Source organism: Fundulus heteroclitus, chromosome 2, assembly GCF_011125445.2.
Source record: "Fundulus heteroclitus isolate FHET01 chromosome 2, MU-UCD_Fhet_4.1, whole genome shotgun sequence".
Lineage (NCBI taxonomy): Eukaryota > Metazoa > Chordata > Actinopteri > Cyprinodontiformes > Fundulidae > Fundulus > Fundulus heteroclitus.
Window position 1 is genome coordinate 3556172 of NC_046362.1, and position 17016 is coordinate 3573187.

Consider the following 17016-nt stretch of genomic DNA (forward strand, 5'->3'; position numbering starts at 1 on the left):
AAACTAGAAGAAGTGGTCAAGGCGCTTCTTGCTGTTCTTTTTTTCAAAGAAGAAATGGTGGATTGTGACTAAACAGACCTGATAGCAGCAGCTACGTGTGCGTCCTCCTGCGCTGCCATGTTTATGTTGCTGCGGCACTGCAATTCTGCCACGTGATTGGCCACAGCCGTTTATGGTTTTGTCACAAAAGGTTAAAGCTGGAGCGGTACAGGATGGATTCTCGTGTGTTTGTGAACTCACAAATAGCGCGAGAATTCAGCTTGCAGGTTAGGTTAGAAGCGTGTTGTGTTTTACAACTTACAGCTTTATTTGTGTTTTAAAAAATGGTCTGAAAGCAGGTCAGACGTTCTACGCCATTTTGTTCATCTTGCAATAATTTCCGGCCTATTAAACTAAAAAGCTTGTTCGCTATCTTCGTTCTTTTGCCGAGAATACATTTAGCTCTAAAATACATATTACTAATAATACTAATAATAGTAGAATTCAGTTCATCGGTTGTCTAAATCTGATGATTTTGTCAGTTTGCTCACTTATACAACATTGCGATGCATCATAAATAATGTGCTTTTCTCATGGATATGACTTGCATGTTTGACATCATTTATTTGTTGTCTTCACATTAAGACCCATCCAAAGACAGGATTTTAGGGCAGAAGAAACTACAAGCACAGTTACATAGAAAAAAAAAAACATCTGATTGTTATGGTACTGTCATTGTAGTGTGAAGAGATAGTATCAGCCAAAAGGCCAGATAAATCATTTGCACAGTTGGTAGCGCTGTTGCCTTGCAGTGAAAAGGTCCTGGGTTCAGATCCTGGGGTCTTTCTGTATTTTCTCCATGTGAATGCGTGGCTTCTCTCCGGGAACTTTGTCTTCCTCCCACAGTCTACAAACGTGACTCTTAGGTTAATTGGTCTTTTCAAATCGCCCTTAGGTGTGAGTGTATGCGCGCATGGTTGTTTGTTCTGTCTGGATCTCTTTTGCCCTGTGATGGAAGGAGCAGGGGCCTCCTTCAAGAAGGGGATGATGTCTGGAAAAAGAACATCCAAAAGAAGGCCCAGCTAGGAGCTAATGTGGAACGAACCAAAAGAAGATAGCAAAATAATACAAGCAGATGATAACTCCATAAACGCCTTCAGGTAGCTTGGAAAACAAAACAAGAACATTCTGAGTTCTTGCTCTATACCAAGAAAAAGCTGTAAAAAACATTGTATAACTGTATAATATTTAATTTATATTGTACAACTAACCAGTAGAAGTGAAATGACATCGACACAGCCCAGTTTATACTGACGATAAGTCAAGATGCAGAGAGGACAAAGACTGGTGATGGCGTGAGCCATAGTTGATCCCATTATGTCGGCTACTGTTAGATTGTAGACGAGATTGCGAGTGTGTCATATGGGAAGTAACGTCAGCAAATGTTAGTTGCTCATTCCGCTGACTGGGATTAAAGGTTGCAGAACTGTGCAGCACAGATGAACTCCGGTCTGCTGGGGGCCTCTCTGCTGCAGATTTATACATAGACATGTTTGGTCGTTGCTGCACATCGATCCATGAATGCAACTAAAATAACTCTTAATGACCCTTGTAGTAATCATATTGTCAGATGACAAACAAGAACATATCATACTCACACAAAACTTAGAAGGTGACATTCTTGGGGGAATTAAGAGTAAATCTTCAGACTATCTTTAATGGATTAAAGATTTAACTTGATCAAATATTCTTTCTCTGAAAAGTAAACTCGTTATTTTCATGCTTCATTTAGATGTCTAAAAACATGTCTTAAGTCTAAGGAAGAATTCAGGAGGAGGAACTCAAACAGAAGCAGTCCTTCTGGGGTCAAGCATGTTCTGATGCCAGAAAACGACCTGAGTCTGGGACAGGAAGAGGAGTACCTCCAGGAGGGTCAGAACCTGTTTACTGTCTCAGAACCAGCTGGGCTTTTACGCCACATCCCAGCAACTCTCATTCCTGCTCTGTCTTGGCTGGAAAGACCAGCAGCCTTGGTTCCAGAGTGTTGTATATCTGGGGAGGTTACTCTGACGCTCAAAAGCTGTTTGGACCTTCATGACTCTGGAATTCAGAAGCTAATTTTAGGAACTTGAGATCTGACCTTGTTGAAAGCTTGAAGACTATTACAGTGAATAAAACAACACCGTGGCATTTTACACAAGTGGATCAAGCATGCTTGTCAACTCAGTTGGGCACAGCTTCTTGCTGCTGTGTGTAGTTTAGTCAGCCTTTCATTGTATCACCCTGTCTGGCTTTTTTCTTGATCTTTTTGCCCTGACTCAGCACTAAGAGCACACAGAGGTTGGAGAAGGCTTTTTTTCATATCTACTTTGATAGCTGTTAGAAAAAAAAGGATCCCTGAAAGAAGTTCCTTTAATAATTCTCCTCTTTAATAAGAATGTCACCATCTAGTGCCTTCCTTTAAGGTTTTTACTCATAGGTTATGGTTCTAAACCAGCCCTTTTCCGCTAGTGCATGCGTGCTACAGATGGATTTCCTTACACTTCCGCTAACACGGAGTAAAAAACGGGATGTTGATTTGCTTGATTCCGCTGGTGTTCAGCAATTTGTGGAACAGGCCAAAGACGGTCTATATAAGCTTTTCAGGCCACACCAAACTATCTCACCCCCCCTGTCTTTATGAACCTTGCTTTATGCACTGGCCTGCAGTCATGTTGAAACAGAAAGAGGCGGCAGCTGCACAATATATTCCAAAAACAGTAAAAAACAAATGTGAACAATGTGTACAAACCCCTGTACACACTGTATATATGGCCAGAACTGCTTGGACTGCAATAAATGTTCGCTAGTTATTTAGGAACCATTCATTCATGCATTTAAAGTCCTGAAGTATATTTGGTGACACTTGTTTTTTACAGCATTGAAATTGCTGCATGTAGTAGAGAGCTGGAAAGGTGGTGGAGTCATTAAAGGTGCATACTGCAAGTTTTGTAGTTAAGTTTTATTTATTTTCTCTCCCCATACATGCCCTTACAATTGCACAAAGTGTAAACTGAGTTATCTTCTATTTACCACAGTTGCCTCTATGGGCTATGCTCCTTTAAGAAACTACATCTATGATATTTCATAGTGAAAACAGCTGACATTAGCCACGGTCAGCTGTTTATTTGAAACCTTGTTTATGGGTTCATTAAATGAAAGCAACCATAGTTTTTTTTTTTTTTTTAGTAACTGTCTGGATTTCACATCTGGACTCTGTGCTATGAACCCAAAGAAGAAAGAGAGGTAGCAATAGTGAATAGCTGTATTTAACATTTTTGTAAGTCATATTGTTTTTTGCCACATTTATAAACATTTTCACATGTTTCATTGTTCCTAATACCCACAAAAGTGGTACTGTAGGATGCTGAAACATTAAAGGTTCTTTTGAATGTAATAATGCAAATGCAATTCTGGACATAATATTTCATTTTACATTTATTTAGTGCTCCCTCTGACTTCATTTTTAAACACCTCAGTGATCCTAAAACTGTTCTTCTTGCCCAAGAAAAATTTTTCACGCAGAAGAGTATTGTTATCACCACAACCTGTTATTGGTTAGGTATGGCGTGCTCACTGATCCCAGCTCGGACCCAATTCAACAGAAAATGAAGCGAGTCTGGTCACTGGCCAATTTACTCGTGCATCTTTAGTATTTCCTATTTAATTGTTTGGGGATAAAATGTCGAACAACCCTCAGAACTTCCACCAGGGCTGACGTGGTGTAAACATTATGTGACTGCTGTGTTTAAGCCTATTTACCATGCAGAGGGTCGCTGTTTGTTTGGTGTTTTAGATTTTATGTGCGTTATGCATTGCATACGGTATATTATGCATTTAATGACTGTACTCTTTGCCTCCTGGCTTGCTTTGTTTTATTTATTTATTTTATTTTTTTGCACGCGTGGGTACAGAGAGTCATTTTGAGCAGGTTGCTACATCACCTTTCCCCCCTCTCTGTTATTCCCCCCTTCAGATTGTGTGAAGCTGCTGCTGTCTGCAGGTTTGCCTGCTGACATTTTGGATGAAAATGGATTCACACCCTTACACTTTGCTGCCGCCCACGGCCACACCAGGTGGGACTCAGAGAAACACGTTTGCAAAGGACAGGAAAATTCTGACATTCTTTGTACACATCATGAATCATCTGAAACATGTTCATTTATCGACATCAAAATGTTTGTTTTGAATTCCTGACTGATTTCTTTAAAATAGTTATCTATGATGTGGAAGACCGGCTCCATTAAGGTAGGGATTCATAAGGCCTTGTGTACAATCTGTAGCATCAAGGATAAATTATGGTTTGACCATCTATGGATTCATTACCGGGGCATAAGAGGACATCTGGGGGGAAAATACTTATTCTATTGGGGGAATTAATATGTATCTCATTAATAGGTACATTGTGCATAGGACGGGCCTAAGCACAATGTACAAAGACACAACATCCTAAGGGGGTTTGCATGCAGATATTTAGAAAACCAACTGTTCTTGAATGTGTCATGAAAATAATTTCCCCAGGTTTATGGCCAAATTATAAACATAAAATTTATAATTAATTGACTGTTTTTATAATTGGATGGAGGGACTTTTGTTTTTCCGTAAGTGTTTAAGTGTCTTAACACGACATTTGTTGTGTAATTACGCTATATAAATAAACTGAATATAACTGAATTCACTTAAAAATGGAAGTTCACAGTTGATTAAAAGCGTAAATTGGGATAAAATAATGCAGTAACAATAGACATAACATCAGGGAATTCATGTAAAATTAAGTTTCTAATTGATTAAAGCCTATTTAATCCTCTAAAATGTCCTAAACCTGATTGAGAAGTAGGTTAAAGAGATAGAATGAATAAAATTCTTAATATAACAAGAGATCGACACAGCTACTGCCACCAGCTAACCCGAGACACACCTGCCACATGGATACTCACAAAGTGGATGTGAATTTTGCATTTCTCATAAAGGTCAGAGCCAATTAGTCCATAATATAAAAAGATAAAAATGGTTTCAAACAGTTCAGGACCATCTAACCCTTGTTGGTCGCTAGATGTGGCTCATGGAAAAATAAGGTTGCTGGTAACGGTAACAAAAGTGGACAAAATAATATTAATCAAATCTAAGGCTGGAAAGGTTTCTTCTTTTTGTTCTAATGTCTTGTTATCTGGTAAGAATTGTTCTGGCCTTCTTAAAACTCTTCCAACACGTTATCTCCATCTTGCTGTCAAATGTTTGTCGTCTGTTTCTCCCTGTGTCCGTCTTCATCGGCTCTTGTTCTGCTCTGTTCCACCTTCTGAATTATGACTAACTCCCCTTTTAAATGTGCCCAGAAAGCCTTGCTCCTGGAACATGGACCTCTTTCACAGAGGTCTCATACATAGACTGGAAACGTGGGAAAGTTTGACATGAAATGTGTTGAAACCCTGTTTATAGAAGTCAACCAATGAACCGAAAGACTGCACGCAAGAGCTGGTTTTCCATTTCTAGATTGACTCATATTAAGGATGTTGTCATTTATGTGTGTGTGTACTAAGAGCTGTTGTCATCATCCGTTATTAGACATGGATGTCTAATGCAGAAGGTTTCTCTGTCGCTTGAAGTGAACCAAAAAGTTTGTGTGTTGTGGTTAGTGTTGCGCCGATGCCATTTTTTAGGCCCTGATACCGATACCCGATACCTGGCTGTGCAGTATCGGCCGATACCGATTCCATACCGATACCATCTGTTTGAAATTGATGTGTGTGTATATATAAAGAACTGCATACTACTTGGATGTAAAATAATTGCCATCATGGCATTGTCAAGCTGCTACCTTATTAAAGCAGGAAAAAGACTAATACAAAGTGAATCCAGTAGAAATAGTGAGTGTCGGGAGAGAGAAGGCTGTGTTGAAGTGACATACAAACATCAAAATGGTATCTGTGACCTATTTGTTGGTACTCGCCGATACCGATACCACCATTTTAGTGCTAGATTGGGGCCCTGGCCGATACTGGTATCGGTATCGGTGCAACACTAGTTGTTGTTATTTCTGCTTAGAAACAACCCCAGCTCGTTATTAAAATTGAAGGACATGTAAAATATATGTCATTGCAGTGCAAAGGTTGTTCTACCTGATTGGGTGCATAAACACATACGTTGTGTGACTGATGAGTTGACGCTCAAACTTTGCTTAAACGCGTTCACAGCCTCAGCCGAGCTGGGTCAGCCCTAAGTGCAGCAGGGGCGCTCGCCGATAGACACAATGCCGACTGGGCTCGGGTATGTGCCGTGCTGTAATGCCCGATCACTGTGGTATTTATAGGAGAGGGATGTTCAGCCCCACCTACCCTTCTCTGGCCCTAGTCACACACACACACACACACACACACACACACACACACACACACACACACACACACACACACACACAGCTTACTCAATAATGCTGTCTGGTAACTCTGTAGTCGTGACTCAGTGCTGCTGTGAACAGACTGGCTCATTATTCCTGATCATCTGGAGAGCAGTCATTTTTCTCTTGACCACTCAAAGGTCCAACTGGATATTCTTCTGTATTTGTTTGACTATGGAAGATAAATACTTACCCTAAGACTGTTTTGTCACGTACGCACGGAGGCTTCGAAACCTGAGTTTTCTCAGTATTGAGAAATAATCGTTTTTAGTGGTGTGAAACTTGAGTTTTTTGTGTGGATGAAAGGCCTAAAAATGTATTTGTTTTCCCTCATATCCTGCTACGTGTGGACAAGGCCGACGTCTCGTTAACAATCTTTTGATTTGATTTAATTAGTGATTGAAGTACACTTGCAGGGGCAGATCATTAAAGTGAATGAGTAGATGTCCCCTCTGAGTGTGTGTAGAAATGACGGGGCTTCTTGGTAACAGAGTTTGTTACCTGTAATAGTTTCAAGTCCTGGTCCGTCTACAGGAACCAAGCCGTAGACCACATGTCTGAGATGTAGGTATTCTGCTGTGAACGAGTGGTTTTGATGTATTAACCAGGGACATTTGCAGACTGTGCACTATTAATGATTGATAGCAACCTCTTCGTGTTGTAGCATTATAATGAGCAGGATGTCTGTAAAACAGAATTTAGGATTAAATGACTTTGGGTCATTTACGTGACTGCTGGTAGTGTTCATAGTTCCCTCTCCCACCCTTAAAGCACAATGTTTCTGCTGCCGTGCTTCATTGTGGTCAGGGTGTTGTTTTAGTGTTCTTTTTTGCTGCTACCACCATTTTGGAGTAATGTTGGCTCCATCAGGCCACACACACTTGCTCACATGCGTTTGACTTCAGGTGTGTTCATGTGAAATTTGGTGGAGCTTTGGAAGAAAAGGCTTCCATGTTGCCACCTAACCCCGTAACTCATCTAGTAAATGCATGGATGTTTTTTTTGCACCAGTACTTTCTCCTTATGTTGCCGTTGTTCTCTTGGCAGCCTCCCTCTACTGCTTTCTTCTTATCTTTTTCTCAGTTTTAAAGAGGCATCCACTTCTTACTTATTTCACTTTTGTGCCATTTTATCCCCTCTTGAGGAAAATGTTCTTTGTTGTGTCCCATGACGGAATATTTAGGAAATTCTTTTTTTTTAAATATTTCTGATTTCTCTTTTATTAAATTGTACGGGTTAAAGGCAGAGTGAATCACCACAAAAACCTCTCATGTGTTTCTTTTAACATTATATGCATATAATAATGGGGCAAATATAGCTTAATCATATTCAGAAGGATTCACTTTAGTATCATCAGATGCCTGTTGTTGAAATGTGACAGAAGGGAAAGTTCCTAACGTGGTCCTTGTCCCGGCAGCTGCGTGGAGGCGCTGCTGGCGTCCGGAGCTGCTGTGGACTCCGTGGCGGCTGAAGGGCAGACTTCCCTCTTCCTGGCCTGCGAGGCAGGGAGGCTGGACTGCGCTCTGGCTCTGCTGGACGCAGGAGCCAATCGCTCTCTCACCACTAAAGTAAGTCTCTTTGGCGCTCTCTGTGGTTCATGTGGTTCATTCTGTTGTTTTGGTACAACTGAAAAACCTGTAACTTCCTCTGGATAATAAAAGGGATGTGTTTGCATTCTCAGTGAAAAGTGATGCTTTTTGTTTTGAGAGAACTGGATATTCTAAATGCTCACCGAGTCCCTCCGCTCTCCTCCCTGTCGTTTGCCACTTTTTGTTACTACGTAGTAACACTCTGTGTTTCACACTCGCGCCGCTCCACACAAAGGAAGAAAGCTGTCTCAGGGGTTTGGTCGTCTGAGTAGTGTGAGCCCGTTGATGTACAGGCTTTCTGTGTCGCTATGGTAACCATAAAGATCTCCATGGGTTGCTGTGGCAGCATGTGATGAGCCCCTATATTTAGTTACTTTCTTTGTTCTATATTTAGCCTGCTGTTCCTGCTCTGCTCTGTAACATATCCGACCTCCTGAGCACAAAGATATTTTGAGCCAAAACCGATACCTCGGCCAGTTCTGGGGTCGAACGCAGTAATTTAACATCCACAAGGTAATCAGAAGGGCTAAAGGGCCAATTTTCTACTGTGTGGTTTATCTTTTTAAATGTTGGGAACTGCGTTATCTTTGGTGTTTCTAAATTGAGAATCGCAGTGATAAGTATAATTTCAAGGCAGCGGCTCTGAGAGGCTGCCGCCGATGCTGAGACGAGGGCTTGGGTGTGGAAAGACATTGTGGATATTGATCCCCATGCTTTTTCCTGCCCCATCCGACTTCTGTGTCTCAAACCAAGCATCAAATGGAAACCGTGCCTCAGGAAACTACCTGACCATTTTAGTCAACACATCATCCTTTAAAATGCATTGTCAGGCTGTTTAACAACAGACTCCCATTGTATTTTATTGTTTTTTTTTATGTGACCTTCTAAGACTTCATATCTATGCACAAACGTGCATAATAATTAATTTGATCGCATTAACTGGATAATGTGAAAGTGTTCTTGGTGTATATTGACATAAATGTGTTTCAGGGAAATAAACAGAGAGCTATCAGGCTAGGTAGCAATACGATCAGTCCCAGTCAAATAGTAGGGGGCGCTATAAGCAAGGAGCCGATAACTGGTCAATGGTTATTCAATGCTAAAAAAAAAACATAGGCTGGAGGTTCAATTGAAGCAAAGTCAGGACAAAACGGACAAAAACTCTTCTCCAGGTCGCCTCTCCACGTAGTTAAACTATAAATGAAGTTTAGAAAATACACTTATTTCTAGTGAGTTTCAAGACACTTAGTTTTTCTCAGTCTGCTTATGGAGGTGAATAGAGAGCAAAACAAATGTGAGCTCTTCCATCTATCTGTCTTACTCTGGACAAAACCTCCCTCTAGGGAGAACAGGTCCCTACAAGCAAAAGGTTGGTGAAAACACGACATTTCCTTCTGCCTGGATATAGCTTTGAAAATTATCTGAGAAGTGACAGCTGAAAACAAGACAAATTCTACCTTAGTACTGCACTTAGTACATATTTCATTATAGACAGCTTTTATCTGCATCATTAGGCTACTGTCAGCTGTGGCCCTCTTAGCTTGCCTATTTTCTCCCAAAGTCAGTCCAGACTTTAGTTTCTGATAGCACACATACAGTAGCTCAGCCCTTCAGCTGATAAACAGCAGCAATTACATTACACATTTAAATAAATACGCTGTCACTGAATGATTATAGATTGATGTTTTAGAACGATTTTGAATATCATGGTCACAAAGATCATTTCCATCTCAAAGGTATGAGTGTAAGGTATTTTATTTTCTGTGGTTTTGAGTTGTTATATAAGGTTATGAGTATAACAACCTTGGGTTTTGTGTGGAAATACCACCGTCCTTGATAAAGTTAGATGAGGGTTTTTCTCCTGAGAGAGGCCTGGGTGTCTCAAACAAGAGTGAGAGGTGAAACATTGGATTGCTATCCTGCCTGCTGCCTTAGAGCCGGACATCTATAACGTTTCCATCAACGTGGGGTGGGGATATTCTGTGGAGTAGGTGGAACATTAAGCCCCATCTTTCCTTTACCTCAGATTAGCCAAGATAACAGAGCAACCAGACAAAAGAGGACATGGTTTTACAAGAAACGATTATTTTGTGAAAATTCTGAAGAATCTCATAAATTTTAGCTTGTTTTCCCCCCTTTGTTTTGATTATCTGACCTTAATCAGTTCATTAGTTCCCAGAGCCTCTCATTCCCATCAGTAGAACTAGTTGGTTATCATTTGTAAACAGATGCATTATTTTGATCAAGAATACTTTAGGATGCTATACAATTGGTAGTTTGTTGTGATTTTTTTCCTCTGAATTTATTGATGTGTTCTTATCTGTGGTTGAAAATAAGTTGCAGCGCTGAAAAAAACATCAAGACTTTTTGACTGAAGGAAAATAACTGACAACAGATAAATGCTTAGGCAGATAGTTTGACTAATGGTGAGAATATAAGAGACTAGTTTACATATATAGACAGGGGTATGGTCATTGTAGCGCCAAGGTAAACTGTCACATGACCTGAGTCTGAGTCAGAGACCTCCCGTACCTCTGCACAGGATGGCTGCACAACGCTGCATGCTGCGGTCCGTTCTGGACACGTGGACACGCTCCGTCTCCTCCTCCACCACCCAGCAGACGGCGATCCCCCCGACCCGCCAAGTAGACTGACGCTGCCCGCTGCGCTCCTGAACCAGGCCAATAGCGACGGCTGGACCCCTGCACACATGGCTGCCGCCCTGGGCATCAAGGTATATTCTACAGGAAACGGGATTTGCTCACAGTGCTCTTATCAGCGCAGCGATAGGACCCACACACTCAGCAGCCAGAAGAGTCTGAGCACAGACAGATGACAAAGGTCAGCCAAGGTTAGCCGGTATAGACTCTACAGCGATGTCTTATCTTGTGGAGGACTTTGTGTTTTTATCCGCTTTGACAGAAAGTGTTCACAGAACACCGTGCATTGTGGTTAGTTGTGTGGGGCTGCTCCATTCTGGCTTGTGTTCACTACCAAGAGAACCTGCTGTGACTGAGAGCATCAGAAAAGGAGGGTCAATAGAAAGGGACAGCCTTTTATCTTTTAACTCAATTTGACACTTTTTCTCTGTGTTTCTCAGCGTTTTCCCTCACAACAAGTCGGGTTTCCGTTCAGTCTGTGGTTAAGAGCAGCTCAGTTCACAAAGAGAGCAAATGACTAGTGTGAGCCTAAACATCTAATGTGACTGGAGGCACAGTTAAGAAGTGTGGGTAAAAGCTCAGAGAAGAGCAGATCGGGCAGCTCTGTCGTTACTTTGTGTTCTAATGCAGTTAGATTCGTCTGAAGGAAGCAAATTTCCCGTTATGTGTCAGTTCATTGATGTTACAGCAGCGACTTAGAGTTGTGCCATGGTTTATGTGCATGTAGTAGTTAGGCTCAAATTTTACACAATTTATTTAAAAGAAATCCCCAGAGTTGTAGCTCAGGCATGACAGGAGTTCATTCAGTTGTTAATTAGAATAATTAAAAGCAGGAAAAGTGTTTTACAGCCCTAATTTGAGAAAACACACCCAGTACTGAATATAACTACTATAAAAGCCCCTGCTTGTTGATGTACATGGTGTGTAGCGTGAAAACGCACAAACACTGAGCTTAAACACACTTGTGCATAAACACTTAAATATTCTGACCTAGACTATTGAAAAGGTTTTCCGGTTGCATTAGCTCTAACGGAATCTTCAATTCCACTGGCTTTTTGGTTAGCAAACATAATCAATTAGTTTGGTTGTTTTCCAGACAAATCACAGTTCTTGTCACAATTTAAAAAAAACAAACAATAAAAATAATCCAGCATGGTAAATGTTTTCCTTCTTGGGTGCCCTCATTGACTGTGCACAGAGCTTTGAACGTTGGTCGTCATCATGCCAGGGGATCGGGAAGTATGACAAAATAAAGATTAAATTACACCTTGACGTCCCAACAAATGTACGGTAACTTTGCTTGGATTCTGATCCTTTCACCCGAAGGAAAATCCGATTTTGTACTAAAATGGATACATATTGGATATTAGTCAAAGCGTCTGCAGTCTGAACAGTCATGTCGCATGTCATTCGTCTTTTACGTCACTGTCCTGGCTCCCAGTGCACAGCCACACAGACGTCTCCACAGCAGTAGCTGTCACTCCTCCCCAAGAGGACCTCTGTTGTGCTGTTTCCCTCTAATGTTTCTTCATCTTCTCCTGATGCGGTCTTGATCTTCCATTGCTCAACACCGTCATGCTAACACAGAAACACCGGTATCCGTTATGAGATTCCTTTTTTTAAACAAAAGCTTTTGAACACTTCTAGTAACACATCCGCCGTTACTTCCGTAAACAGCACAGCTACGTGACGTCTTCTCCTGTCACCTGCGCGTGCGGCTCACTTTTAGGCCTTTCAGACAGAAGTCTCCTGACGGTCACCTTTAATTAGTATGAAGGACCACGCAAAAAATAAAAAAAAAATCCGATTTCAGCAAAAAATCAGAACTGAGCATCAAGCCCAGCAGTGTGAAGGTAGCCTTAGAAACAGGTTGTTAGATATGCTGAAGTACGTGGAAGGATCAGGAGCAGCTTTAGGGTGGTGATAAATGTTGATCTACAGCTGCCATGTTTAACACAGCTGCTGTGCTCTTAGTGTGCTCAACCCATACTTGCTTATTAAAAGCTGTCTTCCTTGGTTCTCTGATCCAAAACCTTTTCTTCTCCCCTTCAATAAATCCCGCGTGTATCATTGAGTAATGTCCCACCTTTTCCATCTCCACACCGGCGGCTAATGGAATTACTGTCCTCAGAGGCTGGCCTCATTCAGCCTAAGTGGATGCAAGAGAAGCCCGTCTGAAGTAGACATTGCATGGAGCACAAATGAAGAGGTTTTCCGTTTGTCCTTACCCACCATGTGGATCTGTCTGCACACTTAACCTCACTTTGAAGAAAGACAGCTTCTGTCCCGCTCTCATCTTGCTTTGTGGCGTGTGTTGATCCGTGCAGGAGTGTCTGGAGGTGTTGTGCAGCCACAGTGAGCAGGACGTCGAGCGGAGGGATAAGTGTAATCGCACTATTCATGATGTGGCAACGGACGACTGCAAAGATCTGTTGGAGAACCTCGGTGAGTGTCTGTCTTCATGTCAGCGCTGATACCTCCAGATAGTTTAATAGACCCATTGGATTTGGGATCATTTTGATCATTTTCCTGTATGTGTACTGCACTGAGTGGCAGAAACCAGACGATGATAGTGTAAAAATGAAGGATTGCATCTAGGAAGCTTTTAAAAATATGTTTGATAAATAAACAACTGTATGTTGTCGCATCCATAGTCAAACCTAAATGAACGCTGGGAACATTTACGGAGCACAATTTTCTCTGTGACTCTGAAAGCAGACCCATTGTATAGTATTTTTTTTACGGGGTTTGTAAAGGAGGCATTGTATAAAGCTTTATCAGGTATTTACAGCTGTAACTATGGGGACTAAAGGAAGAAAATTAGTAATACCGTGACTCAGAGTTAATCTCCTCATATGGGGCTTTCCTTTTTAGATTCTGACCCAGATATCAATGATAAGTTTTAGTCTCTTAAGTGAATTTTTAATTTGGAAAAAATTCATTCTGGAATAAAAGTCAGCTTTGTTTTCAAAAGGTTTATTTTAAAATGCCGACTTAGGTCCTGTATGGGGCTTTAATGATAAATCAAACATGAAATATGAATACAACACATTGAGTGACATTCTTAGAAACAAAACTCCTTATCAGGCGAGAAATCATACTTGAATGACAGCTAACTTTATACAACCCCCCCCCCCCCCCCCCACACACACACACACACATACACTCACCGGCCACTTTATTAGGTACACCTGTCCAACTGCTCGTTAACACTTAATTTCTAAGCAGCCAATCACATGGCGGCAACTCAGTGCATTTAGGCATGTAGACATGGTCAAGAGAATCTCCTGCAGTTCAAACCGAGCATCAGTATGGGGAAGAAAGGTGATTTGAGTGACTTTGAACGTGGCATGATTGTTGGTGCCAGAAGGGCTGGTCTGAGTATTTCAGAAACTGCTAATCTACTGGGATTTTCACGCACAACCATCTCTAGGGTTTACAGAGAATGGTCCGAAAAAGAAAAAACATCCAGTGAGCAGCAGTTCTGTGGACGGAAATGCCTTGTTGATGCCAGAGGTCAGAGGAGAATGGCCAGACTGGTTTGAGCTGATAGAAGGGCAACAGTGACTCAAATAACCACCCGTTACTACCAAGGTGGGCAGAAGAGCATCTCTGAACGCACAGTACGTCGAACTTTGAGGCAGATGGGCTACAGCAGCAGAAGACCACATCGGGTGCCACTCCTTTCAGCTAAGAACAGGAAACTGAGGCTACAATTTGCACAAGCTCATCGAAATTGGACAATAGAAGATTGGAAAAACGGTGCCTGGTCTGTTGAGTCTCGATTTCTGCTGCGACAGTCGGATGGTAGGGTCAGAATTTGGCGTCTACAACATGAAAGCATGGATCCATCCTGCCTTGTATCAACGGTTCAGGCTGGTGGTGGTGGTGTCATGGTGTGGGGAATATTTTCTTGGCACTCTTTGGGCCCCTTGGTACCAATTGAGCATTGTTGCAATGCCACAGCCTCCCTGAGTATTGTTGCTGACCATGTCCATCCCTTTATGACCACAATGTACCCAACTTCTGATGGCTACTTTCAGCAGGATAATGCGCCATGTCATAAAGCTGGAATCATCTCAGACTGGTTTCTTGAACATGACAATGAGTTCGCTGTACTCAAATGGCCTCCACAGTCACCAGATCTCAATCCAATAGAGCATCTTTGGGATGTGGTGGAACGGGAGATTCGCATCATGGATGTGCAGCCGACAAATCTGCGGCAACTGTGTGATGCCATTATGTCAATATGGACCAAACTCCCTGAGGAATGCTTCCAGCACCTTGTTGAATCTATGCCACGAAGAATTGAGGCAGTTCTGAAGGCAAAAGGGAGTCCAACCCGTTACTAGCATGGGGTACCTAATAAAGTGGCCGGTGAGTGTATATAGATGGGTGGTCTGAACAGTGAGATCCAAACGTTTCTGGCACAACTTCTCCAAGGTGCATGAGGGGGATCAACGAACTGGTAGATGAAAACTTCAACACCACTTGAAGGTTCAGGAGCAGACTTTATTAACAGCAACCCGTTTCGGCTTGTGGCCTTCTTCAGGGTCATTACAAATCACCACATCAGTTATCCTTAAATAAAAAGTGCAATTCCGGAAAAATTCAGCTAAACCAATCCCTTGTTCACACATACATAAACTGACCAATCAGCATACAGGGGGGCTCTTGCTGAAAACGCTTCAGTTTTAAACATCAAAGAACACCTGTATTATCCTAAGATACAGTTAAACACGAATAGATTTGATTTACTAATTAGATGTCTACTCCAGGGATTTATTTTAGGACTTTAGTTTGAGGTATCAGCTGGATGGGTGGATGGATGAAAAGAATTTTGATGAATTTTGAACTATGTATGATTTTCTTTCTACTACACAATTACCATATTTTTTGGACTATAAGGCGCACTTAAAACCCTGATACTTATCAAACATTGATGGCGCGCCTTATATATGATTACTGTTGTGCTTACTGACCGGTTTTGTGTGGTAAAAGTAGCTCAGAAATCTGTTCAAATGTGTAAAATGTGTAAGACTGCCTGACTGTAATGTCCAAACTAGAAATGCATTCATGTAAAGGCCCCCACATACTCGGGCATAGTTCACTCCGCGCATATTCAAGGCGGACTCTGTGCGGACTCCACGCATACAGATACGTCAGAACTCAATTTTTAACCACGTCAGAACTAAAAAAATATATGTGTTACTTTAATTATTTATCAAAAAACAAATCAATAGAAATCATTGAACCGCTCTAATATGACAAAATGTGAAAAGGTTCCAGGAGAACTGAGCTGATAAATGTGTGGTGGTATAGCTCACTCCCTTGTTTTCCACCTCTCCAAAGATTCCTACCGGGTCCTGGTGCTTCTGCAGTGTTCAGGTGGAGGAACCGGGTCCATGTGTCCTATGGAAGCCCTGGAGGAGGAAGAGGAGGCGAAGGGGCCTTCCTCCAGTCAGATGGTGCTGGGCAGAGTGACGGTGGACCGGTCAACGCGCTGGGCCCAGCTGAGGGATGCCCTCAGCCACATGTTCGTCTCCCACCTCCAGATCCTGTGTGGAGACTGTCAAACAGGCAGAGAGGAGGCGCAGCGCTCCCTGCTAGGCCTTACTCCTGCCAGTATCTCCTCCACCCTCATCGGTGAGGAAAGCCACTGCTCCGTCAACATTTAACTCTCTGCTTCATCCTTAGGTGTTCTGTTTACTTCATATAAGCGATTTTTTTTTAAATATCTGTGGCTATAATAAGCTGACTGACTAATATTTTGTATAAGCAATTTATTCCATAAAATGATATGGAAATAGTTAATAACCAGACTGTATCATATCCACACATAAATACAGTAGAAACATTGTGTTTTTTCATAGGCAGCCCTGAATAGTAATGCATCTGTATTTGTTTGAAAGTAGAACCTGATCAGGTTTAAGCTCTACCTGAACAACAAAAACATCAACGTTAAATAAAATATTACTCATTCCTGACAGTGCCACGGAATTAGGGTTTAGAAAAGGGATCTAGACATGTCTTACAATCACTGAACAGCTATCCATCTACTGTATTCATACAGTCTCTAGGAGTGCAGGAAATATTAACCCAGTCTGTCCAGGTGCTGCGTAGACACCTTTATATTCTGTTTGGGTCATAATTATCAAGCTGCCCAGTTTTCTCTGTTCTCTGTTACATGTTTTGAGCAATTACGTCACAGTGTTTGACTGCTAGACAAAGTCAGGGATTTCTCGCTTACCAAATTTGTGAATCTGTCATTTTTTTGCTGCAATTTGTTTTGGTCCAAGCTTAAGGATGCTGAAGTAGATAAGTGGAAAGGTTCAGTTGTTAGGCGTATTAACCC

General features: G+C 41.7%; 1 protein-coding gene across 1 annotated transcript in view; it reads left to right on the plus strand.

The window, feature by feature from the left end:
* The window catches only part of cttnbp2 (cortactin binding protein 2), a gene marked incomplete in the record, with an annotated part of 91223 nt that overhangs the window by 56318 nt on the left and 17889 nt on the right, over positions 1-17016 (plus strand). The window contains 5 exon segments of the mRNA XM_036145938.1: positions 3995-4094; positions 7830-7980; positions 10544-10735; positions 12989-13106; positions 16014-16307. Coding sequence (XP_036001831.1) covers positions 3995-4094; positions 7830-7980; positions 10544-10735; positions 12989-13106; positions 16014-16307 — 855 coding nt within the window.